General features: G+C 50.3%; 1 protein-coding gene across 1 annotated transcript in view; it reads right to left on the bottom strand.

Annotated features, from left to right (window-relative positions):
- Positions 1-26744, bottom strand: part of RIIAD1 (regulatory subunit of type II PKA R-subunit domain containing 1) — a 32007-nt gene extending 5263 nt beyond the window's left edge. Inside the window, exons 1-3 of the mRNA XM_077463359.1 lie at positions 26613-26744; positions 24106-24182; positions 23934-23980 (exon numbers count right to left, since the gene is read on the bottom strand). Of these exons, the coding sequence (XP_077319485.1) occupies positions 23934-23980; positions 24106-24182; positions 26613-26669 (181 nt within the window). The 5' untranslated portion in view covers positions 26670-26744. The remainder of the gene's footprint in view (positions 1-23933; positions 23981-24105; positions 24183-26612) is intronic.
- Positions 26745-27306: the final 562 nt, after the last annotated feature.

Raw genomic sequence — 27306 nt, 5'->3', positions numbered from 1 at the left:
CAGGAGAGGAGAAGCAGAGCATGCTGGGAGCTGCACACCCATGTGACACCAGAGTCTGGGAATCACAGAGTCATATTAGGAAGAAAATGATATAAAAATGAGGCGTAATAACTAAGAAGAGTGGCACCCAATGACCTCCAAATGGGCCTGACTGCCATCGAACCCGGCCCGCTACTTCATCAATGGTCAACGGGCACACCACCTGAATGTAGAAGCAGGAAGATGGGCGATTGCCCAATTTTTCAGGAACAGCAGTCCCCCTCTCCCAGATACCCCCACCTCCCAGTCATAATTCCTGTGTTATTAGACAGCAAAGGGCGATCAATATTTTCCCAGAAGCTGCTCCATTCTAAGAAATCCTGACTGACGATGACGAAGGAGCCGCTACACCGAACACAGCGGGTTCTAGCGGTGAATGCCGGACAAATCACTGCCATTCGTTTTCCCGCTTCCTCTCCGGCCTCCAAATCTTCTCCGGGGTTAGGAAGCACGATGGTGGGAAACAAATGGCCAAAAAGAGTGGGAAAAAAATGATTTCACCAAGTTACTAAACCATAACCCCGCGCAATTCTCCATAGAAGATCCCTTCTTCTGGATCACCACTTCCCAGTCACAACCCCATGATGCCCACCACTGGAGCAGTCACAACCCCAACGACTTCTCCCAAGCGGCACTTCTCTGGATCACCACTTCCCAGTCACAACCCCAACGACTTCTCCCAAGCGGCACTTCTCTGGATCACCACTTCCCAGTCACAACCCCAACAACTTCTCCCATGCGGCACTTCTCTGGATCACCACTTCCCAGTCACAACCCCAACGACTTCTCCCAAGCGGCACTTCTCTGGATCACCACTTCCCAGTCACAACCCCAACAACTTCTCCCATGCGGCACTTCTCTGGATCACCACTTCCCAGTCACAACCCCAACGACTTCTCCCAAGCGGCACTTCTCTGGATCACCACTTCCCAGTCACAACCCCAACAACTTCTCCCATGCGGCACTTCTCTGGATCACCACTTCCCAGTCACAACCCCAACGACTTCTCCCAAGCGGCACTTCTCTGGATCACCACTTCCCAGTCACAACCCCAACGACTTCTCCCAAGCGGCACTTCTCTGGATCACCACTTCCCAGTCACAACCCCAACAACTTCTCCCATGCGGCACTTCTCTGGATCACCACTTCCCAGTCACAACCCCAACGACTTCTCCCAAGCGGCACTTCTCTGGATCACCACTTCCCAGTCACAACCCCAACGACTTCTCCCAAGCGGCACTTCTCTGGATCACCACTTCCCAGTCACAACCCCAACAACTTCTCCCATGCGGCACTTCTCTGGCTTACCACTTCCCAGTCACAACCCCAACGACTTCTCCCAAGCGGCACTTCTCTGGATCACCACTTCCCAGTCACAACCCCAACGACTTCTCCCAAGCGGCACTTCTCTGGATCACCACTTCCCAGTCACAACCCCAACAACTTCTCCCATGCGGCACTTCTCTGGATCACCACTTCCCAGTCACAACCCCAACAACTTCTCCCATGCGGCACTTCTTCTGGATCACCACTTCCCACTCACAACCCCAACAATTTCTCCCATGCGGCAACTTCTCTGGATCTCTCTTCTTCTGGATCACCACTTCCCAGTCACAACCCCAATGACTTCTCCCATGCGGCACTTCTCTGGATCACCACTTCCCAGTCACAACCCCAACGACTTCTCCCATGCGGCAACTTCTCTGGATCTCTCTTCTTCTGGATCACCACTTCCCAGTCACAACCCCAATGACTTCTCCCATGCGGCACTTCTCTGGATCACCACTTCCCAGTCACAACCCCAACGATTTCTCCCATGCGGCAACTTCTCTGGATCTCTCTTCTTCTGGATCACCACTTCCCAGTCACAACCCCAATGACTTCTCCCATGCGGCACTTCTCTGGATCACCACTTCCCAGTCACAACCCCAACAACTTCTCCCATGCGGCACTTCTCTGGATCACCACTTCCCAGTCACAACCCCAACGACTTCTCCCAAGCGGCACTTCTCTGGATCACCACTTCCCAGTCACAACCCCAACGACTTCTCCCAAGCGGCACTTCTCTGGATCACCACTTCCCAGTCACAACCCCAACAACTTCTCCCATGCGGCACTTCTCTGGATCACCACTTCCCAGTCACAACCCCAACAACTTCTCCCATGCGGCACTTCTTCTGGATCACCACTTCCCAGTCACAACCCCAACGATTTCTCCCATGCGGCAACTTCTCTGGATCTCTCTTCTTCTGGATCACCACTTCCCAGTCACAACCCCAATGACTTCTCCCATGCGGCACTTCTCTGGATCACCACTTCCCAGTCACAACCCCAACGACTTCTCCCATGCGGCAACTTCTCTGGATCTCTCTTCTTCTGGATCACCACTTCCCAGTCACAACCCCAATGACTTCTCCCATGCGGCACTTCTCTGGATCACCACTTCCCAGTCACAACCCCAACGATTTCTCCCATGCGGCAACTTCTCTGGATCTCTCTTCTTCTGGATCACCACTTCCCAGTCACAACCCCAACGACTTCTCCCAAGCGGCACTTCTCTGGATCACCACTTCCCAGTCACAACCCCAACAACTTCTCCCATGCGGCACTTCTCTGGATCACCACTTCCCAGTCACAACCCCAACAACTTCTCCCATGCGGCACTTCTTCTGGATCACCACTTCCCAGTCACAACCCCAACGATTTCTCCCATGCGGCAACTTCTCTGGATCTCTCTTCTTCTGGATCACCACTTCCCAGTCACAACCCCGACTTCTCCCATGCGGCACTTCTCTGGATCACCACTTCCCAGTCACAACCCCAATGACTTCTCCCATGCGGCACTTCTCTGGATCACCACTTCCCAGTCACAACCCCAATGACTTCTCCCATGCGGCACTTCTCTGGATCACCACTTCCCAGTCACAACCCCAATGACTTCTCCCATGCAGCAACTTCTCTGGATCTCTCTTTGCCCCCGGTCAACACTTTCCAGTCACACCTCCAGGACTTTTCCCATGCTGCACTCCTCCAGATTTCTCTTCCTCTGGGTAACCATTTCCCAGTCACACCCCAAGGACTTCTCCAGTGCTGCCCTCCTCTGGATTTCTCTTCCATCAGGATTCCATTTCCTAAATACAACCCTGGGATTTCTCCCATGTTGCACTCCTCCAGATTTCTCTACCTTTGGGTCACCACTTCCCAACCACAACTCCAAGGACTTCTCCCATGCTGCCTTCCTTTTCTGTATCTTTCTCCAGGTCACCATTTCCCAATCACACCTCCAGAACATCTCCCATGCTGTTCTACATCTATGGATCTCTCTTCCTCCTGGTCACCACTTCCTATTTACAACCTCAGGGCTTCTCCCATGCTGCCCTCCTTTTCTGGATTTCTCTTCCTTTGGGTTGCCACTTCCCAATTGTACCCCCAGGTCTTCTCCCATGCTTCTCCCATGCTGCTCCTCTTCTCCAGGTCTCTCTTCCTTTGGGTCACCACTTCCCAATCACATCCCCAGGTTTTCTCCCATGCTGCCCCTCTTCTCCTGGTCTCTCTTCCTCTGGTTCCCCACTTCCCACTCACGCCTCTAGAACTTCTCCCAGGCTGCACTCCTCCAGATTTCCCAATCACACCCCAGGGACATCTCCAATGCTTCCTTCCTCACACCCCCCCCCCCCCCCCAAGACATTTCCCATGCCCTCCTTCTCTAGGACTCTCTTTTCCCCAGGTTACTATTTCTCATTCACACCTCCAGGACTTCTCCCATGCTGCACTCCTGCAGAGCTCTCTTCTTCTGGGTCACCATTTCTAAATCACACCCCAAGGTCTTCTCAGATGCCGCTCTTTTTCAGGTCCATCCTTCCCAGTCACACTTCCAGAACTTCTACTCTGCTGCTCTCCTTCTCTGGATCTCTCTTCCCGAAGGACACCACTTCCTAATTATAACCTCGGGACTTCTCCCATGGTGCTCTTCTCTGGATCTCTTTACTTCTGGGTAACCATTTCCAAATCACACCCCCAAAGACTTCTCAATAGCTGCCCTCCTCTGGATCCCTCTTCCTTTAGGTCACCACTTCCCAATCATGACCCCAGAACTTCCCCCATGCTGTCCTGCTTCTCTGGATCTCTTTCCTTAGGTCACCACTTCCCAATCACGACCCCGGAACTTCTCCCATGCTGCCCTTCTTCTCTGGATCTCTCTTTCCTCAGGTCACCACTTCCCAATCACGACCCCAGAACTTCTCTCATGCTGCCCTGCTTCTCTGGATCTCTCTTTCCTCAGGTCACCACTTCCCAATCACGACCCCAGAACTTCTCCCATGCTGCCCTGCTTCTCTGGATCTCTCTTTCCTCAGGTCACCACTTCCCAATCACGACCCCGGAACTTCCCCCATGCTGCCCTGCTTCTCTGGATCTCTCTTTCCTCGGGTCACCACTTCCCAATCACGACCCCAGAACTTTTCCCATGCTGCCCTGCTTCTCTGGATCTCTCTTTCCTCAGGTCACCACTTCCCAATCACGACCCCAGAACTTCCCCCATGCTGCCCTGCTTCTCTGGATCTCTCTTTCCTCAGGTCACCACTTCCCAATCACGACCCCGGAACTTTTCCCATGCTGCCCTGCTTCTCTGGATCTCTCTTTCCTCGGGTCACCACTTCCCAATCATGACCCCAGAACTTCTCCCATGCTGCTCTGGATCTCTTTTCCTCCAGGTCACCACTTCCCAATCACGACCCCAGAACTTCTCCCATGCTGCTCTGGATCTCTTTTCCTCCAGGTCACCACTTCCCAATCACGACCCCGGAACTTTTCCCATGCTGCCCTGCTTCTCTGGATCTCTCTTTCCTCAGGTCACCACTTCCCAATCACGACCCCAGAACTTCCCCCATGCTGCCCTGCTTCTCTGGATCTCTCTTTCCTCGGGTCACCACTTCCCAATCACGACCCCGGAACTTTTCCCATGCTGCCCTGCTTCTCTGGATCTCTCTTTCCTCAGGTCACCACTTCCCAATCACGACCCCAGAACTTCCCCCATGCTGCCCTGCTTCTCTGGATCTCTCTTTCCTCGGGTCACCACTTCCCAATCACGACCCCGGAACTTTTCCCATGCTGCCCTGCTTCTCTGGATCTCTCTTTCCTCGGGTCACCACTTCCCAATCACGACCCCGGAACTTCTCCCATGCTGCCCTTCTTCTCTGGATCTCTCTTTCCTCAGGTCACCACTTCCCAATCACGACCCCAAAACTTCCCCCATGCTGCCCTGCTTCTCTGGATCTCTCTTTCCTCAGGTCACCACTTTGCAATCACGACCCCAGAACTTCTCTCATGCTGCTCTGGATCTCTCTTCTCCCAGGTCACCACTTCCGAATTACAGCTTCAGGACTTCTCCCATGCTGCCCTCCTCTGGATCTCTCATCCTCCCAAGTCAACACTTTCCAGTCACACCCTAAAAAAACCTTTCCCATACTGCTCTCCTTCTCTGGGACTCTCTTCCCCCCAAGTTACTATTCCTAATTCACACCTCCAGACTTCTCCCATGCTGCGCCTTTAACCTCGTACTTCCCACCACCCTCCGTGTTTGGCCCTCATCTTTCTCCAATAGTTTCACGGCTACAAAACAACTCCGGGGTCATATTGTACCTCTAGCACTCATCACCATTCCTTATAGACTGTAAGCTCTTGGGGACAGGATTCACATCAGTACCTTCCTCTGAAAGAACTTTAGTTCTCATGCCCCATCCCAGTCTTATAATCTTTGGTGACACTATCCTCCAGACATGGAGAAGAAGACCATACATCCTCCAGTCAGCTGGTGTCTCTGCTGGGATGTGATTCCAGGACCCCGGTGTGCCCAATGCAGAACCGCACCGCTCTCCTGGATGTGCGCCGGCACTCCCAGCCCCCCCCCCCCCCCCGGACGCCGTGTTTATCCTGCCCGCCGTCTCCTGCACAGAGCCCAGAGCTGTGTTCTGCCAGTAATTGAATTCATTAAGGTTAACATCCGCCTTCCTCGCCGGCTCAGACGGAGAGAGAGATGTCTATTTTTTCCACTCACGCCGGCCTTCCCTGCGGACGTGAATATAATACCCACCCAGCGCCCATGTCTCCTAGCCAGGAGGACTTAACCACGTCCCTGCCAGGGAGGTCCTTGGGCGGTGTATGGTCAGCTGTCAATCGGTCACCATTGGGCTTCTGGAGGAATCTTACCGTTAAAATTAGACACAACCCGGACCACTAATATTTCTGATAAGGTTCGACATGGGAAGGTCCTTTGCCCCTGTTATAGGGTGACAACGCTCTGTCCCCAACTCCCATTTGTGCTTCTGCATTGTCACCCTGTCACACGGGCTTCCAAAACGGAGACTATCAGTGCTTCTCAATACACATCGCAAAATAAAGGGCATGGTCCACTGTTGTCACCGCCTGGAAACCTGCCCTGAGAAATGCCGTGACTGGCAGTGGCGGGACAAAGTCATCTAGAGCCCAGGGTGAACATGCCAACCTGTCCCACCCTCCCTCCAAAGATGGTATGTGTCAGCAAAATACCCCCCCCCCCCAGGGCCGTTTTTAAGGCAGGGCAAAAGGGGCAGCTGCCCTGGGCCCTGTCATTGTTGTGGGGCCCAAAGCAGCTGCCTCATACTTGCCAACTATCCTGGTTAAAATTCCCTCGTCCCTTGAGGTTTTAGTCCTGTGCTGTGTCCCAATATCTCAGTGTGAAGTGCTGCTACTAATGCTGCCCAGCTCTGCCCTATTATTGTGTACAGGTGACTCACCTGCAGACCCTGTGTTTACATGTCAATTATCGGCATTCATATGTAAATAGCGGCAGTCGGCGGCATTGATATGTATGTTATCCCCCTCTGAAGTCATATCCACAGTAATCTCTAGCAACCAATCAACAAGCTGAAATCATGTGCTGTACCCCCTGGCAACCAGTCAGTGAGCTGTAATGTGTGCTGTAACCTCTAGCAACCAGTCAGTGAGCGGTAATGTGTGCTGTAACCTCTAGCAACCAGTAAGTGAGCGGTAATGTGTGCTGTAACCTCTAGCAACCAGTCAGTGAGCGGTAATGTGTGCTGTAACCTCTAGCAACTAGTCAGTGAGCTGTAATGTGTGCTGTAACCTCTAGCAACCAGTCAGTGAGCGGTAATGTGTGTTGTAACCTCTAGCAACCAGTCAGTGAGCTGTAATGTGTGCTGTAACCTCTAGCAACCAGTCAGTGGGCTGTAATGTGTGCTGTAACCTCTAGCAACCAGTCAGTGAGCGGTAATGTGTGCTGTAACCTCTAGCAACCAGTCAGTGAGCTGTAATGTGTGCTGTAACCTCTAGCAACCAGTCAGTGAGCGGTAATGTGTGCTGTAACCTCTAGAAACCAGTCAGTGAGCTGTAATGTGTGCTGTAACCTCTAGCAACCAGTCAGTGAGCTGTAATGTGTGCTGTAACCTCTAGCAACCAGTCAGTGAGCTGTAATGTGTGCTGTAACCTATAGCAACCAGTCAGTGAGCTGTAATGTGTGCTGTAACCTCTAGCAACCAGTCAGTGAGCTGTAATGTGTGCTGTAACCTCTAGCAACCAGTCAGTGAGTGGTAATGATACACTGTAACCTCTGGCAACCAATCGCAATTGCTGCCTGATCTGATTCAGTAAACTGATTTTGAGTCTAGCTGCTATTTATTTTATGTCTCAGAGCAGGTGGAGAGCAAAACTGCATTGAGGGGGGGGGGGCCCAAGAAAAGATTTGCCCAGGGTCCAATCAATATTAAAGACGGCCCTGCCCCCCCCCCCCCCCCCACAGAACTACTGAGCACTAATCTGCATCCTTAGCCTCTAAGCATAAGTGGGAAGGGCCAACCGGGGGCTGTACATAGCTTCCCGAAACATCCCAGGACTCCTCCTCAAGAGCCGGCGGGAGAAACCTGTGTTAATAACCCTTACGGGCGTTTCCTACCCTATCGGGGGTTTGGTTTGGCTCCATGGTTGAGCCTCCAAAGGGGTGATATTTTATACACCATTGGAAGACTTTTTTTTTTTTTTATCCTTCCTTGGTGCTAATTAAGATTCAAGATCATATGGAAGAGACAGTTCTAATTTTCGTGGCTCTTGTAGAAGTCTCGGGCCACCCCATAGGGTGGATAATTTGCCGATGTCAGGTGTCCCACACGGGATCAAAACACCATTAATTGTTGTGCCTTATCGTCCGGAAGGATTGGTTTGGCTCTCCGCTTGTTTTATGTGGCGTCACCCAATGTTTCATGTTCAAGGCCAATCAGCACCTACCCATTTTTGTCCTGAGGAAGCAATTTGATGCGAAATGCGTTGACAGGCAAGCATGGAGGAGTTCATGGACCCAACCATTTGACACTATACGGTTTTTCATTATACATTTATGGACTCTCTATCAATTCATTGCCTCCATGTCTCGTTATTTGGGTATCTGTTGACCTTGTCCACTAGAGGGTGTTGTTTTGTTCTGTTATGTGTCATTTTTTTTAACATTTTATAATAAAAAAATATTTTATGCTAATTATCCTTGCCCTCATGTTGTGCCCACAAAGTCCTTTCATTCTTTGAGAGAGTTTTACCCTTTCAATCCTTTTTGTACAATTATTGGATGTCGGCATGGTGGGGGGGGGGGTCTTCCCTTCTTATGCTTCTCAAAAGCCCTCAGTCCCGATGCCAGCAGTGGGAGGAGTTATGCAAATTACAAAATGCCTTAATGGGTGGGTGTAAGTGTGGAGGAGTGGATGGTCCTAGGCAGGCTGTATTTGCATAGGTAATGCCCACATGTGATGTGTGTTTGAAAGAACTGAAGTCCAATGAATGAAAGGGGCGGGCCAGGGACAGCCAGACTGACATCCTCCAGGTAGGAAATGGGGCGGGGCTCTGACTTGCTGCAGCTTCTAATGCACATTGAGATGCTCACAGTGTGCAGTGAGATCAGAGGAAGCCGTGTCAGTTTATGGGGAGGAGCCAGTACACCCGGAGGGTGGAGGGAGGATTTTCAGTCCAGGGGGAGGAGCCGGTACACCCGGAGGATGGAGGGAGGATTTTCAGTCCGGGGGGAGGAGCCTGTACACCCGGAGGATGGAGGGAGGATTTTCAGTCCAGGGGAGGAGCCGGGACACCCGGAGGATGGAGGGAGGATTTTCAGTCCAGGGGGAGGAGCCGGTACACCCGGAGGATGGAGGGAGGATTTTCAGTCCAGGGGAGGAGCCTGTACACCCAGAGAATAAAGGGAGGATATCAGTCCAGGGGGAGGAGCCTGTACACCCGGAGGATGGAGAGGGGATTTTCAGTCCAGGGGAGGAGCCGTGACACCCGGAGGATGGAGGGAGGATTTTCAGTCCATGGGGAGGAGCCTGTACACCCAGAGAATGGAGGGAGGATATCAGTCCAGGGGGAGGAGCCTGTACACCCGGAGGATGGTGTATTTTCAGTCCGGGGGGAGGAGCCTGTATACCCGGACGATGGTTTTTCAGTCCAGGGGGAGGAGCCGGTACACCCGGAGGATGGAGGGAGGATTTTCAGTCCAGGGGAGGAGCCTGTACACCCAGAGGATGGAGGGAGGATTTTCAGTCCGGGGGGAGGAGCCTGTACACCCAGAGAATGGAGGGAGGATATCAGTCCAGAGGGAGGAGCCTGTACACCCGGAGGATGGAGGGAGGATTTTCAGTCCAGGGGGAGGAGCCGGTACACCCGGAGGGAGGATTTTCAGTCCAGGGGGGAGGAGCCGGTACACCCAGAAGATGGAGGGAGGATTTTCAGTCCAGGGGGAGGAGCCGGTACACCCAGAGGATGGAGGGAGGATTTTCAGTCCGGGGGGAGGAGCCGGTACACCCGGAGGATGGAGGGGGGATTTTCAGTCCGGGGGGAGGAGCCGGTACACCAGGAGGTCGGAGGGAGGATTTTCAGTCCAGGGGGAGGAGCCAGTACACACCCGGAGAATGGAGGGAAGATATCAGTCCAGGGGGAGGAGCCTGTACACCCGGAGGATGGTGGATTTTCAGTCCGGGGGAGGAGCCTGTATACCCGGACGATGGTTTTTCAGTCCAGGGGGGGGAGCCTGTACACCCAAAGGATGGAGGGAGGATTTAAGTGGTATGCTCAGACTAAGCATGTAAATCTCTGCAAGGAAGTGAATATATATATGTATATAATATATACACACACATACACTCACCGGCTACTTTATTAGGTACACTTGTTCAGTTGCTCGGTAACACGAATTACTCATCAGCCAATCAAATGGCTGCAACTCAATGCATTTAGGCATCTAGACGTGGTGAAGACGACTTTCTGAAGTTCAAACCAAACATCAGAATGGGGAAGAAAGGGGATTTAAGTGACTTTGAACGTGGCGTGGGTTGTTGGAGCCGGACGGGCCGGTCTGAGTATTTCTGGGATTTTCACACACAACCATCTCTCGGGATTACAGAGAGTGATAGGAAAAAGAGAAAATATCCAGTGAGCGGCAGTTGTGTGGAGGAAAATGCCTTGTTGATGTCAGAGGAGAATGGGCAGACTGGTTCCAGATGATAGAAAGGCAACAGTAACTCCAATAACCACCCAAAGTACGCAGAATACCATCTCTGAACGCATAACACATCCAACTTTGAAGCAGATGGGCTACAGCAGCATAAGACCAAACCGGGTGCCACTCCTGTTAGCTAAGAACAGGAAACTGAGGCTACAATTGGCACAGGATCACCAACATTGGACAATACAGGATTGGAAAAACGTTGCCTGGTCTGATGAGTCTACGACATTCAGACGGTGGGGTCAGAATTTGGCACATGGATCCATCCTGCCTTGTATTACCGGTTCAGGCTGGTGGTGGTGGGGGTGTAATGGTGGGGGGGTATTTTTTTGGCACACTTTGGGCCCTTTTATACCAATTGAGCATGGTTTGAAGGCCACGGCCTACCTGAGTATTGTTGCTGACCATGTCCATCCCATTATGACTACAGTGTCCCCAGTGTACTCACCTAATGAAGTGGGTCCAACCCGCTACTAGCAAGGAAGACCTAATGAAGGGGGTCCAACCCGCTACTAGCAAGGAAGACCTAATGAAGGGGGTCCAACCCGCTACTAGCAAGGAAGACCCAATGAAGGGGGTCCAACCCGCTACTAGCAAGGAAGACCCAATGAAGGGGGTCCAACCCGCTACTAGCAAGGAAGACCCAATGAAGGGGGTCCAACCCGCTACTAGCAAGGAAGACCTAATGAAGGGGGTCCAACCCGCTACTAGCAAGGAAGACCTAATGAAGGGGGTCCAACCCGCTACTAGCAAGGAAGACCTAATGAAGTGGGACCAACCCGCTACTAGCAAGGAAGACCTAATGAAGGGGGTCCAACCCGCTACTAGCAAGGAAGACCTAATGAAGGGGGTCCAACCCGCTACTAGCAAGGAAGACCTAATGAAGGGGGTTCAACCCACTACTAGCAAGGAAGACCTAATGAAGGGGGTCCAACCCGCTACTAGCAAGGAAGACCCAATGAAGGGGGTCCAACCCGCTACTAGCAAGGAAGACCTAATGAAGGGGGTCCAACCCGCTACTAGCAAGGAAGACCCAATGAAGGGGGTCCAACCCGCTACTAGCAAGGAAGACCCAATGAAGGGGGTCCAACCCGCTACTAGCAAGGAAGACCTAATGAAGGGGGTCCAACCCGCTACTAGCAAGGAAGACCTAATGAAGGGGGTCCAACCCGCTACTAGCAAGGAAGACCTGATGAAGGGGGTCCAACCCGCTACTAGCAAGGAAGACCTAATGAAGTGGGTCCAACCCGCTACTAGCAAGGAAGACCTAATGAAGGGGGTTCAACCCACTACTAGCAAGGAAGACCTAATGAAGGGGGTCCAACCCGCTACTAGCAAGGAAGACCTAATGAAGGGGGTCCAACCCGCTACTAGCAAGGAAGACCTAATGAAGGGGGTCCAACCCGCTACTAGCAAAGAAGACCGAATGAAGGGGGTCCAACCCGCTACTAGCAAGGAAGACCTAATGAAGTGGGTCCAACCCGCTACTAGCAAGGAAGACCCAATGAAGGGGGTCCAACCCGCTACTAGCAAGGAAGACCTAATGAAGGGGGTCCAACCCACTAGTAGCAAGGAAGACCTAATGAAGTGGGTCCAACCCGCTACTAGCAAGGAAGACCTAATGAAGGGGGGTCCAACCCGCTACTAGCAAGGAAGACCTAATGAAGTGGGTCCAATCCGCTACTAGCAAGGAAGACCTAATGAAGGGGGTCCAACCCGCTACTAGCAAGGAAGACCTAATGAAGGGGGTCCAACCCGCTACTAGCAAGGAAGACCTAATGAAGGGGGGTCCAACCCGCTACTAGCAAGGAAGACCTAATGAAGGGGGTCCAACCCGCTACTAGCAAGGAAGACCTAATGAAGGGGGTCCAACCCGCTACTAGCAAGGAAGACCTAATGAAGGGGGTCCAACCCGCTACTAGCAAAGAAGACCGAATGAAGGGGGGTCCAACCCGCTACTAGCAAGGAAGACCTAATGAAGTGGGTCCAACCCGCTACTAGCAAGGAAGACCCAATGAAGGGGGTCCAACCCGCTACTAGCAAGGAAGACCTAATGAAGGGGGTCCAACCCACTAGTAGCAAGGAAGACCTAATGAAGGGGGTCCAACCTGCTACTAGCAAGGAAGACCTAATGAAGTGGGTCCAACCCGCTACTAGCAAGGAAGACCTGATGAAGTGGGTCCAACCCGCTACTAGCAAGGAAGACCTAATGAAGGGGGTCCAACCCGCTACTAGCAAGGAAGACCTAATGAAGGGGGTCCAACCCGCTACTAGCAAGGAAGACCTGATGAAGTGGGTCCAACCCGCTACTAGCAAGGAAGACCTAATGAAGGGGGTCCAACCCGCTACTAGCAAGGAAGACCTAATGAAGGGGGTCCAACCCGCTACTAGCAAGGGGGGACCTAAAAAAGTGTCCGATGAGTTTGTATAACCAGAATTGTAATGATATAAGATGGACTCTTCAGATTGTTGCCTATGCCCTGCCATGACCGATCCTCTTGAACCCGCCGTGACACAGACGATAACTCCGCGCTCGCAGCTCCAACTTACATTCTGATGAAATATCTGCACACACTTATCAGCGAGATTAATTTCCCAGGCGTCTCCCACTTCTTAATTACTTTTTTGTTCGCGATGTTAATAAAAGTTTCCATTATTGCCGGGGACGAACGCGTCTTCCGTGACTTCCGGAGCACAGCCTTAGTTAAGACTGAACGCGCACCGAGATTGGACGGAGGGAACTCCCGACAAATGCTGTTTGTAGTGGAAACAATTCAATATCCGAAGCTGTAAACGTGTGTCATTATTAGAAAGATTTGCTCTTGCTTCCTGTCCCGGTGACACCAAGATAGGAGAGAGGTGTGGGTGTCACCAGAATAAGAAGACACAGTGAGCAATACAATCCTGAGGGATGGTCTAACCTTTCCCCTCTCTACTAAGTAGATGTGATTTGTTGCGGTCTCTGTCCCCACTGGAGAGATATCCAATCTCTTCCTATTTTTGTGACACCCTGTCATTGGGGCAGGAAGTGAGGGAAAGTCTCCACAGTGAACTGTCAAGCAGAGTGCTGGAGACTAGTGAATGATGGTGGAGAATGCTGGAGACCAGGGAATGATGATGGAGAGTCCTGAAGACCAGGGAATGATGGTGGAGAATGCTGGAGACCAGGGAATGATGATGGAGAGTCCTGAAGACCAGGGAAAGATGGTGGAGAATGCTGGAGACCAAGGAATGATGGTGAAGAGTCCTGAAAACCAGGGAATGATGGTGGAGAATGCTGGAGACCAGGGAATGATGATGGAGAGTCCTGAAGACCAGGGAAAGATGGTGGAGAATGCTGGAGACCAAGGAATGATGGTGAAGAGTCCTGAAGACCAGGGAATGATGGTGGAGAATGCTGGAGACCAGGGAATGATGATGGAGAGTCCTGAAGACCAGGGAAAGATGGTGGAGAATGCTGGAGACCAGGGAATGATGATGGAGAGTCCTGAAGACCAGGGAATGATGGAGAATGCTGGAGCCCAGGGAATGATGGTGGAGAGTCCTGAAGATCAATGACCGATAGGGGAGTATACTGGAGCCCACTGACTGATTAGAGAGAGTGCTGGGAACCAATGAGAGGGTGCAGGTGGTAAGAATGATCAGGGTGAGTGCTGGAGAACAATCAAAGACAGTGCTGGATACCAACGAACATTAGTGGAAAGAGCTGACGACCAAAAAAACATCAGAGAGAGTGCTACAAACCAAGGAACACTTGTGGAGAACACTGCAGACCAATAACTAATCGGGGAGAGTACTGCAGACCAATGAACTGTCTGGGAGAGTGCTGCAGACCAAGGAACGGTCGGGGAGAGTGCTGCAGACCAATGAACGGCCGGGGAGAGTGCTGCAGACCAATGAACGGTCGGGGAGAGTGCTGCAGACCAATGAACGGTCGGGGAGAGTGCTGCAGACCAATGAACGGTCGGGGAGAGTGCTGCAGACCAATGAACGGTCGGGCAGAGTGCTGCAGACCAATGAACGGTCGGGGAGAGTGCTGCAGACCAATGAACGGTCGTGGAGAGTGCTGCAGACCAATGAACGGTCGGGGAGAGTGCTGCAGACCAATGAACGGTCGGGGAGAGTGCTGCAGACCAATGAACGGTCGGGGAGAGTGCTGCAGACCAATGAACGGTCGGGGAGAGTGCTGCAGACCAATGAATGGTCGGGGAGAGTGCTGCAGACCAATACATGGTCAGGGAGAGTGCTGCAGACCTATGAACTGTCGGGGAGAGTGCTGCAGACCTATGACTAATTAGGGAGAGTGCTGGAGACCAATGAATGGTCGGGGAGAGCGCTGCCAACCAATTAATGGTCAGGGAGAGTGTTGCAGATCAATGATTGGACTGGGAGAGTGCTGCAGACCAATGAATGGTCGGGGAGAGTGCTGCAGACCAATGAATGGTCGGGGAGAGTGCTGCAGACCAATGAATGGTCGGGGAGAGTGCTGCAGACCAATGAATGGTCGGGGAGAATGCTGCAGACCAGTGAATGGTCGGGGAGAGTGCCGAAGACCATTGATCAGTTGAGGAGAGTTGCAGACCAATGACTAATCGGGGAGAGGGCTGGAGACCATTGAGCAGTCGGGGAGATTTCTGCAGACCAATGAATGGTTGTGGAGAGTGCTGCAGACCAATGAATGGTCTGGGAGAATGCTGGAGACCAATGAGCAATTGGGGAGAGTGCTGCAGACCAATGAATGATTTCAGAGAGTTCTGAAGACCAATGAGTGTGTCGAAAGAGTGCATCAAACCAATGAATGATTTGGAAGAATGCCTGGAGATTGAGGTGCAATTAGGGAGAGTACTACAGACCAAATGATGGAAACCAACAAATGATTTTGGAGAGAGCTGCAAACCAATGAACAATCAGGGAGAGTTCTGAAGAACAATGAGCAATTGGAGAGAGAACCGCAGACCAATGAATGGTCGGGGAGAGTGCTGCAGACCAATGAATGGTCGGGGAGAGTGCTGCAGACCAATGAATGGCCGGGGAGAGTGCTGCAGACCAATGAATGGCCGGGGAGAGTGCTGCAGACCAATACATGGTCAGGGAGAGTGCTGCAGACCTATGAACTGTCGGGGGGAGAGTGCTGCAGACCTATGACTAATTAGGGAGAGTGCTGCAGACCAATGAATGGTCGGGGAGAGTGCTGCAGACCAATGAATGGTCGGGGAGAGTGCTGCAGACCAATAAATGGCCAGGGAGAGTGCTGCAGACCAATGAATGGTCGGGGAGAGTGCTCTGCAGACCAATGAATGGTCGGGGAGAGTGCTGCAGACCAATGAATGGTCGGGGAGAGTGCTGCAGACCAATGAATGGTTGGGGAGAGTGCTGCAGACCAATACATGGTCAGGGAGAGTGCTGCAGACCTATGACTAATTAGGGAGAGTGCTGCAGACCAATGAATGGTCGGGGAGAGCGCTGCCAACCAATGAATGGTCAGGGAGAGTGTTGCAGATCAATGATTGGTCTGGGAGAGTGCTTCAGACCAATGAATGGTTGAGGAGAGTGCTGCAGACCAATGACTAATCGGGGAGAGGGCTGGAGACCATTGAGCAGTCGGGGAGATTGCTGCAGACCAATGAATGGTTGTGGAGAGTGCTGCAGACCAATGAATGGTCTGGGAGAATGCTGGAGACCAATGAGCAATTGGGGAGAGTGCTGCAGACCAATGAATGATTTCAGAGAGTTCTGAAGACCAATGAGTGTGTCGAAAGAGTGCAGCAAACCAATGAATGATTTGGAAGAATGCCTGGAGATTAGGGAGAGTACTACAGATCAAATGATGGAAACCAACAAATGATTTTCGGAGAGAGCTGCAAACCGATGAACAATCAGGGAGAGTTCTGAAGACCAATGAGCAATTGGAGAGAGAACCGCAGACCAATGAATGATCAGGCAGAGTGCTGCAAACCAATGAATAATTAGACAGAGCTCTGGAGACCAATAAAAGATAGAGGAGAGTGCTGCTGACCAATGAACGATTGGTGAGAGTGCTGGAAACCAGTGAACGATAGAAGAGAGAGACCAATAAACGTTCTGGAAACCAATAACATTTTTGTCAGATGTCTGGCCATAATCTTCGCCTGTATGTGCACCGATGCTGGAGAGAAGCCGGGGATTGGGTTTCCTTCCTCGGTGGTTTATGAGCGCCGACGTTCGTAACGCAGACCAGAAGGACATTTGTGTCCCGGCGTTAAATACAATTCCTGGAAAATAACGAGGCCCCCGGGAAACGCATTCTCCTCCGTCTCTCCCGGGATCAATACGGAAAGACGTCTCCCTAATCCATGAGGATCCACATTATTCCTGCGATTTGTCTTGACAGCTTTACGATACAAAGTATCCGTCATTGACGCGCCGCTGTGAGCGTGATGGACGAGGTGTGAGCGGAGATAATGTGTTTCTGTCCTGTCGTTCCGCGTCCTTCCGAGTGATGAAGTGCCTCTACCCCCTCCTAATCTCGAGGACGGTATGTCCCTCCCTCCGCGTCCTTATTAATGGGAGAGCAAAACGTATGCGGGGACTGGTCTACCTGGCAAAAGATTCGTAACGCAATGAGCGCCGCCTTGTGATTGGCTGATCCCTTTCCTGTGCTATAGGGAAGTGGTGGTCTACTTACTAGATATAGGAAGCCTCTGACATTCCCATGGGGGAAACACATAATATTCAGTCTATGTTGTATTACGAAAGATTGTTAGAGACTGCAGACATAGTACAGGAGATGATCAGAGACTGCAGACATAGTACAGGAGACGATCAGAGACTGCAGACATAGTACAGGAGATGGTCAGAGACTGCAGACATAGTACAGGAGATGGTCAGAGACTGCAGACATAGTACAGGAGATGATCAGAGACTGCAGACATAGTACAGGAGATGGTCAGAGACTGCAGACATAGTACAGGAGATGGTCAGAGACTGCAGACATAGTACAGGAGATGGTCAGAGACTGCAGACATAATACAGGAGATGATCAGAGACTGCAGACATAATACAGGAGATGGTGAGACTGCAAACATAGTACAGGAGATGATCAGAGACTGCAGACATAGTACAGGAGATGGTCAGAGACTGCAGACATAGTATAGGAGATGGTGAGAGACTGCAGACATAGTACAGGAGATGATCAGAAACTGCAGACATAGTACAGGAGACGATCAGAGACTGCAGACATAGTACAGGAGATGATCAGAGACTGCAGACATAGTACAGGAGATGGTGAGAGACTGCAAACATAGTACAGGAGATGATCAGAGACTGCAGACATAATACAGGAGATGATCAGAGACTGCAGACATAGTACAGGAGATGGTGAGAGACTGCAAACATAGTACAGGAGATGGTCAGAGACTGCAGACATAATACAGGAGATGATCAGAGACTGCAGACATAGTACAGGAGATGGTGAGAGACTGCAAACATAGTACAGGAGATGATCAGAGACTGCAAACATAGTACAGGAGATGGTCAGAGACTGCAGACATAGTACAGGAGATGGTCAGAGACTGCAGACATAGTATAGGAGATGGTGAGAGACTGCAAACATAGTACAGGAGATGATCAGAAACTGCAGACATAGTACAGGAGACGATCAGAGACTGCAGACATAGTACAGGAGATGATCAGAGACTGCAGACATGATACAGGAGATGATCAGAGACTGCAGACATAGTACAGGAGATGGTCAGAGACTGCAGACATAGTACAGGAAATGATCAGAGACTGCAGACATAATACAGGAGATGGTGAGAGACTGCAAACATAGTACAGGAGATGATCAGAGACTGCAGACATAATACAGGAGATGGTCAGAGACTGCAAACATCCTACAGGAGACAGTCAGCGACTGCAAACATCCTACATGAGACAGTCAGACACTGCAAACATCCTACAGGAGACAGTCAGAGACTGCAGACATACTACAGGAGACAGAGACTGTAAGAGGCATACTACAGGTGATTGCGGGCATTCCTACAGGAGATACTACTCACAGACTACTCACATACTACCACAGCCGAGACTGTGGTCATACTACATTGACTTTCACAGACTGCTAAACCCACTACAAGAGAAAGTCAGAGACTGAGCACAAGCGTTGGTGGAGACTGGAGCAGGACATAGAAATTGTTTCATGAAACTGCCAGTACAGGCCTTTCCCCCCGTACCTACTGCTGGGACGGTCTGCCACACAGTAAGTACCAAGGAGCCACATGTAACCCTCAGGATACAAGTGGTGGACCAGGGGAAGAGTGCTGCCCATCAATGAATTGTTGGAGACAGATGAAGAATTAGGGAGAATGCTGGAGACCGATGAAGGATAGAGAAGAATGCTGGAGACCAATGAACAGATGGGAAGAGCACTGGAGAGCAAACGAATGATCAGGGAAAACGGTTGGAGATGGATGAAGGATCAGGGAGAATGCTGGAGACCAATGAGGGATTGAGAGGAATTCTGGAGACCAATGAAGGATCAAAAAGAATGCTGGAGACCAATGAACAGATGGGGAGAGCACTGGAGACCAACGAATGATCAGCAAAACGGTTGTAGATGTATGAAGGGTCAGGGAGAATGCTGGAGACTGATGAAGTATTAAGAATACTGGAGACCAATGAATGATCAGGGAAATGGTTGGAGACAGATGAAGGGTCAGGGAGAATGCTGGAGACCAGAGAAGGATCAAGAAGAATTCATGGAAACCACTGAATGACTGGGTAGAGTCCTGGAAACTAATAAAGAATCAGAGCGAGTGCTGGAGACCAATGAAGGATTGGGAAGAATGCTGGAGACCAATGAATGGTTGGGGAGAGTACTGGGAACCAATGAATGATCAAGAAGAACACTAGAGACCAATGAACAATTGGGGAGTGTGCTGAAGACCAATGAAGGATCAGGATGATTGTTGGCGATAGATGAAGGATCACAAAGAGTGCTGGAGACCAATGAAGGATTGAGAAGAATGCTGGAGACCAATGAAGGATCAAAAAGAATGCTAGAGACCAATGAGCAGTTGGGGAGAGCACTGGAGACCAACAAATGATCAGGGAAATGGTTGGAGTTGGGTGAAGGATCAGGTAGAATGCTGGAGACCGATGAGGGATCGAGAAGAATTCTGGAGACCAACGAAGGATCAAAAAGAATCCTGGAGACCAACGAATGTACTGGGAACCAATGAATGATCAAGAAGAACACTAGAGACCAATGAACAATTGGGGAGTGTTCTGAAGACCAATGAGGGATCAGGATGATTGTTGGTGATAGATGAAGGATCACAAAGAGTGCTGGAGACCAATGAAGGATTGAGAAGAATTCTGGAGACCAATGAAGGGTGAAAAAGAATGCTGGAGACCAATGAGCAGTTGGGGAGATCACTGGAGACCAACGAATGATCAGGGAATCGGTTGGAGATGGATGAAGGGTCAGGGAGAATGCTGGAGACCGATGGAGTATTAAGAAGAATACTGGAGGCCAAGAATGATCAGGGAAATGGTTGGAAACCAATAAACAATTGGGGAGAGTGCTGGAGACCAATGATTGATCAGGGAGATTGTTGGAGACCAATGATTGATCAGGGAGAGCGTTGGAAACCAATGAAGGATGGAGAAGAATGCTGGAGACCAAGAATGATCAGGGAAATGGTTGGAGACAGATGAAGGGTCAGGGAGAATGCTGGAGACCAGAGAAGGATCAAAAACAGTGCACGGAAACCACTGAATGACTGGGTAGAGTCCTGAAAACTTATAAAGAATCAGAGCGAGTGCTGGAGACCAATAAAGTATTGGGAATAATGCTGGAGACAAATGAACGGTTGGGGAGAGTGCTGGGGACCAATGAATGATCAAGAAGAACACTAGAGACCAATGAACAATTGGGGAGTGTGCTGAAGACCAATGAAGGATCAGGACAATTGTTGGAGATAGATGAAGGATCACAGAGAGTGCTGGAGACCAATGAAGGATTGAGAAGAATGCTGGAGACCAATGATTGATCAGGGAGAATGCTGGAGACCGATGAAGGATCGAGAAGAATGTTGGAAACCAATAAACAATTGGGGAGAGTGCTGGAGACCAATGAATGATCAGGGAGATTGTTGGAGACCAATGATTGATTAGGGAGAATGCTGGAGACCGATGAAGGATTGAGAAGAATGCTGGAGACCAATGAAGGATTGAGAAGAATGCTGGAGACCAATGATTGATCAGGGAGAATGCTGGAGACCGATGAAGGATCGAGAAGAATGCTGGAGATCGATGAAGGATTGAGAAGAATGCTGGAGGCCAATGAAGGATTGAGAAGAATGCTGGAGGCCAATGAAGGATTGAGAAGAATGCTGGAGGCCAATGAATGATCAGGGAGAATGCTGGAGACCGATGAAGGATCGAGAAGAATGCTGGAACCAATAAACAATTGGGGAGAGTGCTGGAGACCAATGAATGATCCGGAAAATTGTTGGAGACCAATAAAGGATGGAGAAGAATGCTGGAAACGAATGAACAGTTGGGGAGAATGCTGGAGACCAATGATTGATCAGGGAGAGCGTTGGAAACCAATGAAGGATGGAGAACAATGCTGGAGACTAATGATTGATCAGGGAGATTGTTGGAGATGGATGAAGGATCAAGCAGAATGCTGGAGACCAATGATTGATCAGGGAGATTGTTGGCGATGGATGAAGGATCAGGGAGAATGCTGGAGACCAATGAACAGATGGGGAGAGCACTGGAGACCAACGAATGATCAGCAAAACGGTTGTAGATGGATGAAGGGTCAGGGAGAATGCTGGAGACTGATGAAGTATTAAGAATACTGGAGACCAATGAATGATCAGGGAAATGGTTGGAGACAGATGAAGGGTCAGGGAGAATGCTGGAGACCAGAGAAGGATCAAGAAGAATTCATGGAAACCACTGAATGACTGGGTAGAGTCCTGGAAACTAATAAAGAATCAGAGCGAGTGCTGGAGACCAATGAAGGATTGGGAAGAATGCTGGAGACCAATGAATGGTTGGGGAGAGTACTGGGAACCAATGAATGATCAAGAAGAACACTAGAGACCAATGAACAATTGGGGAGTGTGCTGAAGACCAATGAAGGATCAGGATGATTGTTGGCGATAGATGAAGGATCACAAAGAGTGCTGGAGACCAATGAAGGATTGAGAAGAATGCTGGAGACCAATGAAGGATCAAAAAGAATGCTAGAGACCAATGAGCAGTTGGGGAGAGCACTGGAGACCAACAAATGATCAGGGAAATGGTTGGAGTTGGGTGAAGGATCAGGTAGAATGCTGGAGACCGATGAGGGATCGAGAAGAATTCTGGAGACCAACGAAGGATCAAAAAGAATCCTGGAGACCAACGAATGTACTGGGAACCAATGAATGATCAAGAAGAACACTAGAGACCAATGAACAATTGGGGAGTGTTCTGAAGACCAATGAGGGATCAGGATGATTGTTGGTGATAGATGAAGGATCACAAAGAGTGCTGGAGACCAATGAAGGATTGAGAAGAATTCTGGAGACCAATGAAGGGTGAAAAAGAATGCTAGAGACCAATGAGCAGTTGGGGAGATCACTGGAGACCAACGAATGATCAGGGAATCGGTTGGAGATGGATGAAGGGTCAGGGAGAGTGCTGGAGACCGATGGAGTATTAAGAAGAATACTGGAGGCCAAGAATGATCAGGGAAATGGTTGGAAACCAATAAACAATTGGGGAGAGTGCTGGAGACCAATGATTGATCAGGGAGATTGTTGGAGATGGATGAAGGATCAAGGAGAATGCTGGAGACCAATGGTTGATCAGGGAGAGTGTTGGAAACCAATGAAGGATGGAGAAGAATGCTGGAGACCAAGAATGATCAGGGAAATGGTTGGAGACAGATGAAGGGTCAGGGAGAATGCTGGAGACCAGAGAAGGATCAAAAACAGTGCATGGAAACCACTGAATGACTGGGTAGAGTCCTGGAAACTTATAAAGAATCAGAGCGAGTGCTGGAGACCAATAAAGTATTGGGAACAATGCTGGGGACCAATGAACGGTTGGGGAGAGTGCTGGGGACCAATGAATGATCAAGAAGAACACTAGAGACCAATGAACAATTGGGGAGTGTGCTGAAGACCAATGAAGGATCAGGACAATTGTTGGAGATAGATGAAGGATCACAGAGAGTGCTGGAGACCAATGAAGGATTGAGAAGAATACTGGAGACTAATTAACGGCTGGGGAGAGTGCTGGAGACCGATGAAGGATCGAGAAGAATGCTGGAAACCAATAAACAATTAGGGAGAGTGCTGGAGACCAATGAAGGATTGAGAAGAATGCTGGAGACCAATGAAGGATTGAGAAGAATGCTGGAGACCAATGAAGGATTGAGAAGAATGCTGGAGACCAATGAAGGATTGAGAAGAATGCTGGAGACCAATGAAGGATCGAGAAGAATGCTGGAGACCAATGAAGGATCGAGAAGAATGCTGGAGACCAATGAAGGATCGAGAAGAATGCTGGAGACTAATTAACGGCTGGGGAGAGTGCTGGAGACCGATGAAGGATCGAGAAGAATGCTGGAAACCAATAAACAATTGGGGAGAGTGCTGGAGGCCAATGAATGATCAGGGAAATTGTTGGAGATTGATGAAGGATCAGGGAGAATGCTGGAGACCGATGAAGGATCGAGAAGAATGCTGGAAACCAATAAACAATTGGGGAGAGTGCTGGAGGCCAATGAATGATCAGGGAAATTGTTGGAGATTGATGAAGGATCAGGGAGAATGCTGGAGACCGATGAAGGATCGAGAAGAATGCTGGAACCAATAAACAATTGGGGAGAGTGCTGGAGACCAATGAATGATCCAGAAAATTGTTGGAGACCAATAAAGGATGGAGAAGAATGCTGGAAACGAAAGAACAGTTGGGGAGAATGCTGGAGACCAATGATTGATCAGGGAGAGCGTTGGAAACCAATGAAGGATGGAGAACAATGCTGGAGACCAATGATTGATCAGGGAGATTGTTGGCGATGGATGAAGGATCAGGGAGAGTGCTGGAGACCAATGAACAGTTGGGGAGAATGCTGGAGACCAATGGTTGATCAGGGAGAGCGTTGGAAACCAATGAAGGATGGAGAAGAATGCTGGAAACCAATGAAAAGTTGGGGAGAATTCTGGAGACCAGTGATTGATCAGGGAGAGTATTGGAGACCAATGAACAATCAGAGAGTGCCCCAGGAACCAATGAACGATCAGTAAAGGTAGCACGCTTCCCATCCCCCACCCCCAGTAAACGCAGTGATGTCAGTGTGATAACGCCTTACCTGCTGCAAACTCACGGATGTTCTCAGGGCGGTGGAGCAGAACCTCCCTAGAAAGACACAGAGAGATGTGATTGGTTGGGGTGCAGGACTCTGGGGCCCACACTCAGTATAAATCTGTGTGTTATCAGACTGTGTATGGGGCAGATGTCGGTGTGGATGAGATTGTAATCACCGTGTAAATGCAGACAGCAGCAGGCGCACTTCCTGGTGCCTCCGGAGGTAGCTCTCATTATCGATCCGAGTCTGGATCTGCAGGAGGAGAAATCACATACATAGGGATCAGAGATCCAACCAATGACAGGAGACTATCGATAAACGTATCACCATGAACCACCAATCAAAGAACATGACCATGGGAAATAATGAATCATATAAAAGTGAGGTCAGATTGTTTTAGATGATTGATTGATCAGATCTCCTTAGATCATTGGAGGGTTATATTAGATCATCGATTGATCACATCCCTCAGAGTCATGGGCGCAATAGTTATATTAGATGACTAGAGGCGATTCAGTTCGCATTGTGCGCTATACAAGTATTTCATTCATTCATTAAACAGATCTCTCCGAGTCATTGGGGAGGGGGGCAGGGGTAATATTAGATGATTAAACAGATCTCTCCGAGTCATGGGGTGGGGGTGCTATATTAAACGATTGAACAGATCTCCCTAGATCAGGGGTCAGCAACCGACATCACTTCCGGTCTACAGAAGACTTAGAGGCGCTGTGTAATGTAAAGGGGACCAGAGGTGCGGGGGATGTGTAATGTGAAGGGGGACAGAGGTGTGCGGGGGATGTGTAATGTGAAGGGGGACAGAGGTGTGGGGGATGTGTAATGTAAAGGGGACCAGAGGTGTGGGGGATGTGTAATGTGAAGGGGGACAGAGGTGTGGGGGATGTGTAATGTGAAGGGGACAGAGGTGCGGGGGATGTGTAATGTGAAGGGGACAGAGGTGCGGGGGATGTGTAATGTGAAGGGGGACAGAGGTGCGGGGGATGTGTAATGTGAAGGGGGACAGAGGTGTGGGGGATGTGTAATGTGAAGGGGGACAGAGGTGTGGGGGATGTGTAATGTGAAGGGGACAGAGGTGTGGGGGATGTGTAATGTGAAGGGGACAGAGGTGCGGGGGATGTGTAATGTGAAGGGGGACAGAGGTGCGGGGGATGTGTAATGTGAAGGGGGACAGAGGTGCGGGGGATGTGTAATGTGAAGGGGGACAGAGGTGCGGGGGATGTGTAATGTGAAGGGGACCAGAGGTGCGGGGGATGTGTAATGTGAAGGGGGACAGAGGTGCGGGGGATGTGTAATGTGAAGGGGACAGAGGTGCGGGGGATGTGTAATGTGAAGGGGACAGAGGTGCGGGGGATGTGTAATGTGAAGGGGACAGGGGTGTGGGGGATGTGTAATGTAAAGGGGACAGAGGTGCGGGGGATGTGTAATGTGAAGGGGACAGAGGTGCGGGGGATGTGTAATGTGAAGGGGACAGGGGTGTGGGGGATGTGTAATGTAAAGGGGACAGAGGTGCGGGGGATGTGTAATGTGAAGGGGACAGAGGTGCGGGGGATGTGTAATGTGAAGGGGACAGGGGTGTGGGGGATGTGTAATGTAAAGGGGACAGAGGTGCGGGGGATGTGTAATGTGAAGGGGACAGAGGTGCGGGGGATGTGTAATGTGAAGGGGACAGAGGTGTGGGGGATGTGTAATGTAAAGGGGACAGAGGTGCGGGGGATGTGTAATGTGAAGGGGACAGAGGTGCGGGGGATGTGTAATGTGAAGGGGACAGGGGTGTGGGGGATGTGTAATGTAAAGGGGACAGAGGTGCGGGGGATGTGTAATGTGAAGGGGACAGAGGTGCGGGGGATGTGTAATGTGAAGGGGACAGAGGTGCGGGGGATGTGTAATGTGAAGGGGACAGAGGTGCGGGGGATGTGTAATGTGAAGGGGACAGAGGTGCGGGGGATGTGTAATGTGAAGGGGACAGAGGTGCGGGGGATGTGTAATGTGAAGGGGACAGAGGTGCGGGGGATGTGTAATGTGAAGGGGACAGAGGTGCGGGGGATGTGTAATGTGAAGGGGACAGAGGTGCGGGGGATGTGTAATGTGAAGGGGACAGAGGTGCGGGGGATGTGTAATGATCGATTGATCGGATTTGCACATATTGGATGATTGATCTCTGGGGGTCACTATAGGAATGATGGTAATATTGGGGGGGGGGGATTTTATATATATATATATATATGGGGGTGATTATATTGGGGGGGTTATATATATATATATATATATATTGGGGGGTGATTATATTGGGGGGTTATATATATATATATATATATATGGGGGTGATTATATTGGGGGTTATATATATATATATATATATATATGGGGGTGATTATATTGGGGGGTTATATATATATATATATATATATATATATATATATATATATATATATATATATATATATATATATATATATATGTGGGGGTGATTATATTGGGGGGTTATATATATATTGGGGGGATTATATATATATATATACTGTCCATATAGGGTGAGGATCCCCCCAATTGCTGAATGGTAGGCGTGTCCTGTGCAGACCCTCCACCAATCAGGAGGTCTGGGCGGGATTTATTATTGGGGGACACCACAAGTCCCAGCATGCTCAGCTCAGCGGGGTCTCTCACCTTCCAGGCCCCCAGTCGGCTCTCCTGTTCGGGGTTCAGAGCTCCGGGATCCGCCATCTTCCTCTAGGGGACGCTCTCCCGGTTGCTAGGGGCGGGACCTCACGTGACTGGCTGCGGCCCCGCCCTTTTGTTCTCGCGGAGATTGTTACCATGGAGACGGCCGAGCGGGGGGAGAGGCCCCAGTGTGACGTCACTAAACAGGTCTAACGCGCCGTGTGCTGGGGGCAGCCAATCGGGATTGTCCTTCAGATGAATGGGGGAGTGTGGTTACCAGGGGCAACAGAGGAGGACACTGAGCCGTCTCCATGGTGACAGCCCCCGGGATGTCCCCTCCCCCTATACATTATATACTGTCCCCTCCATCTGTACATTATATACGCCCTTCCTCTGTACATTATATACTTCCCCCCTCCCCCTATACATTATATACGGTCCCCTCCCCCTGTACATGATATACTGTCCCCTCCCCTATACATTATATACGTTCTCTCCGCTGTACATTATATACTGTCCCCCCTGTACATTATATACTGTCCCCCCTGTACATTATATACTGTCCCCCCTGTACATTATATACTGTCCCCCCTGTACATTATATACTGTCCCCTCCCCCTGTCCATTATATACTGTCCCCCCTGTACATTATATACTGTCCCCTCCCCCTGTCCATTATATACTTCCCCTATACATTATA

Source organism: Lithobates pipiens, unplaced genomic scaffold (genome assembly GCF_037356315.1).
Source record: "Lithobates pipiens isolate NorthernLeopardFrog02 unplaced genomic scaffold, aLitPip1_a1.2 Scaffold_30, whole genome shotgun sequence".
Classification (NCBI taxonomy): Eukaryota; Metazoa; Chordata; class Amphibia; order Anura; family Ranidae; genus Lithobates; species Lithobates pipiens.
Note: the sequence above shows the minus strand (reverse complement) of the source record. Positions and strands in the feature narration are given on the sequence as shown.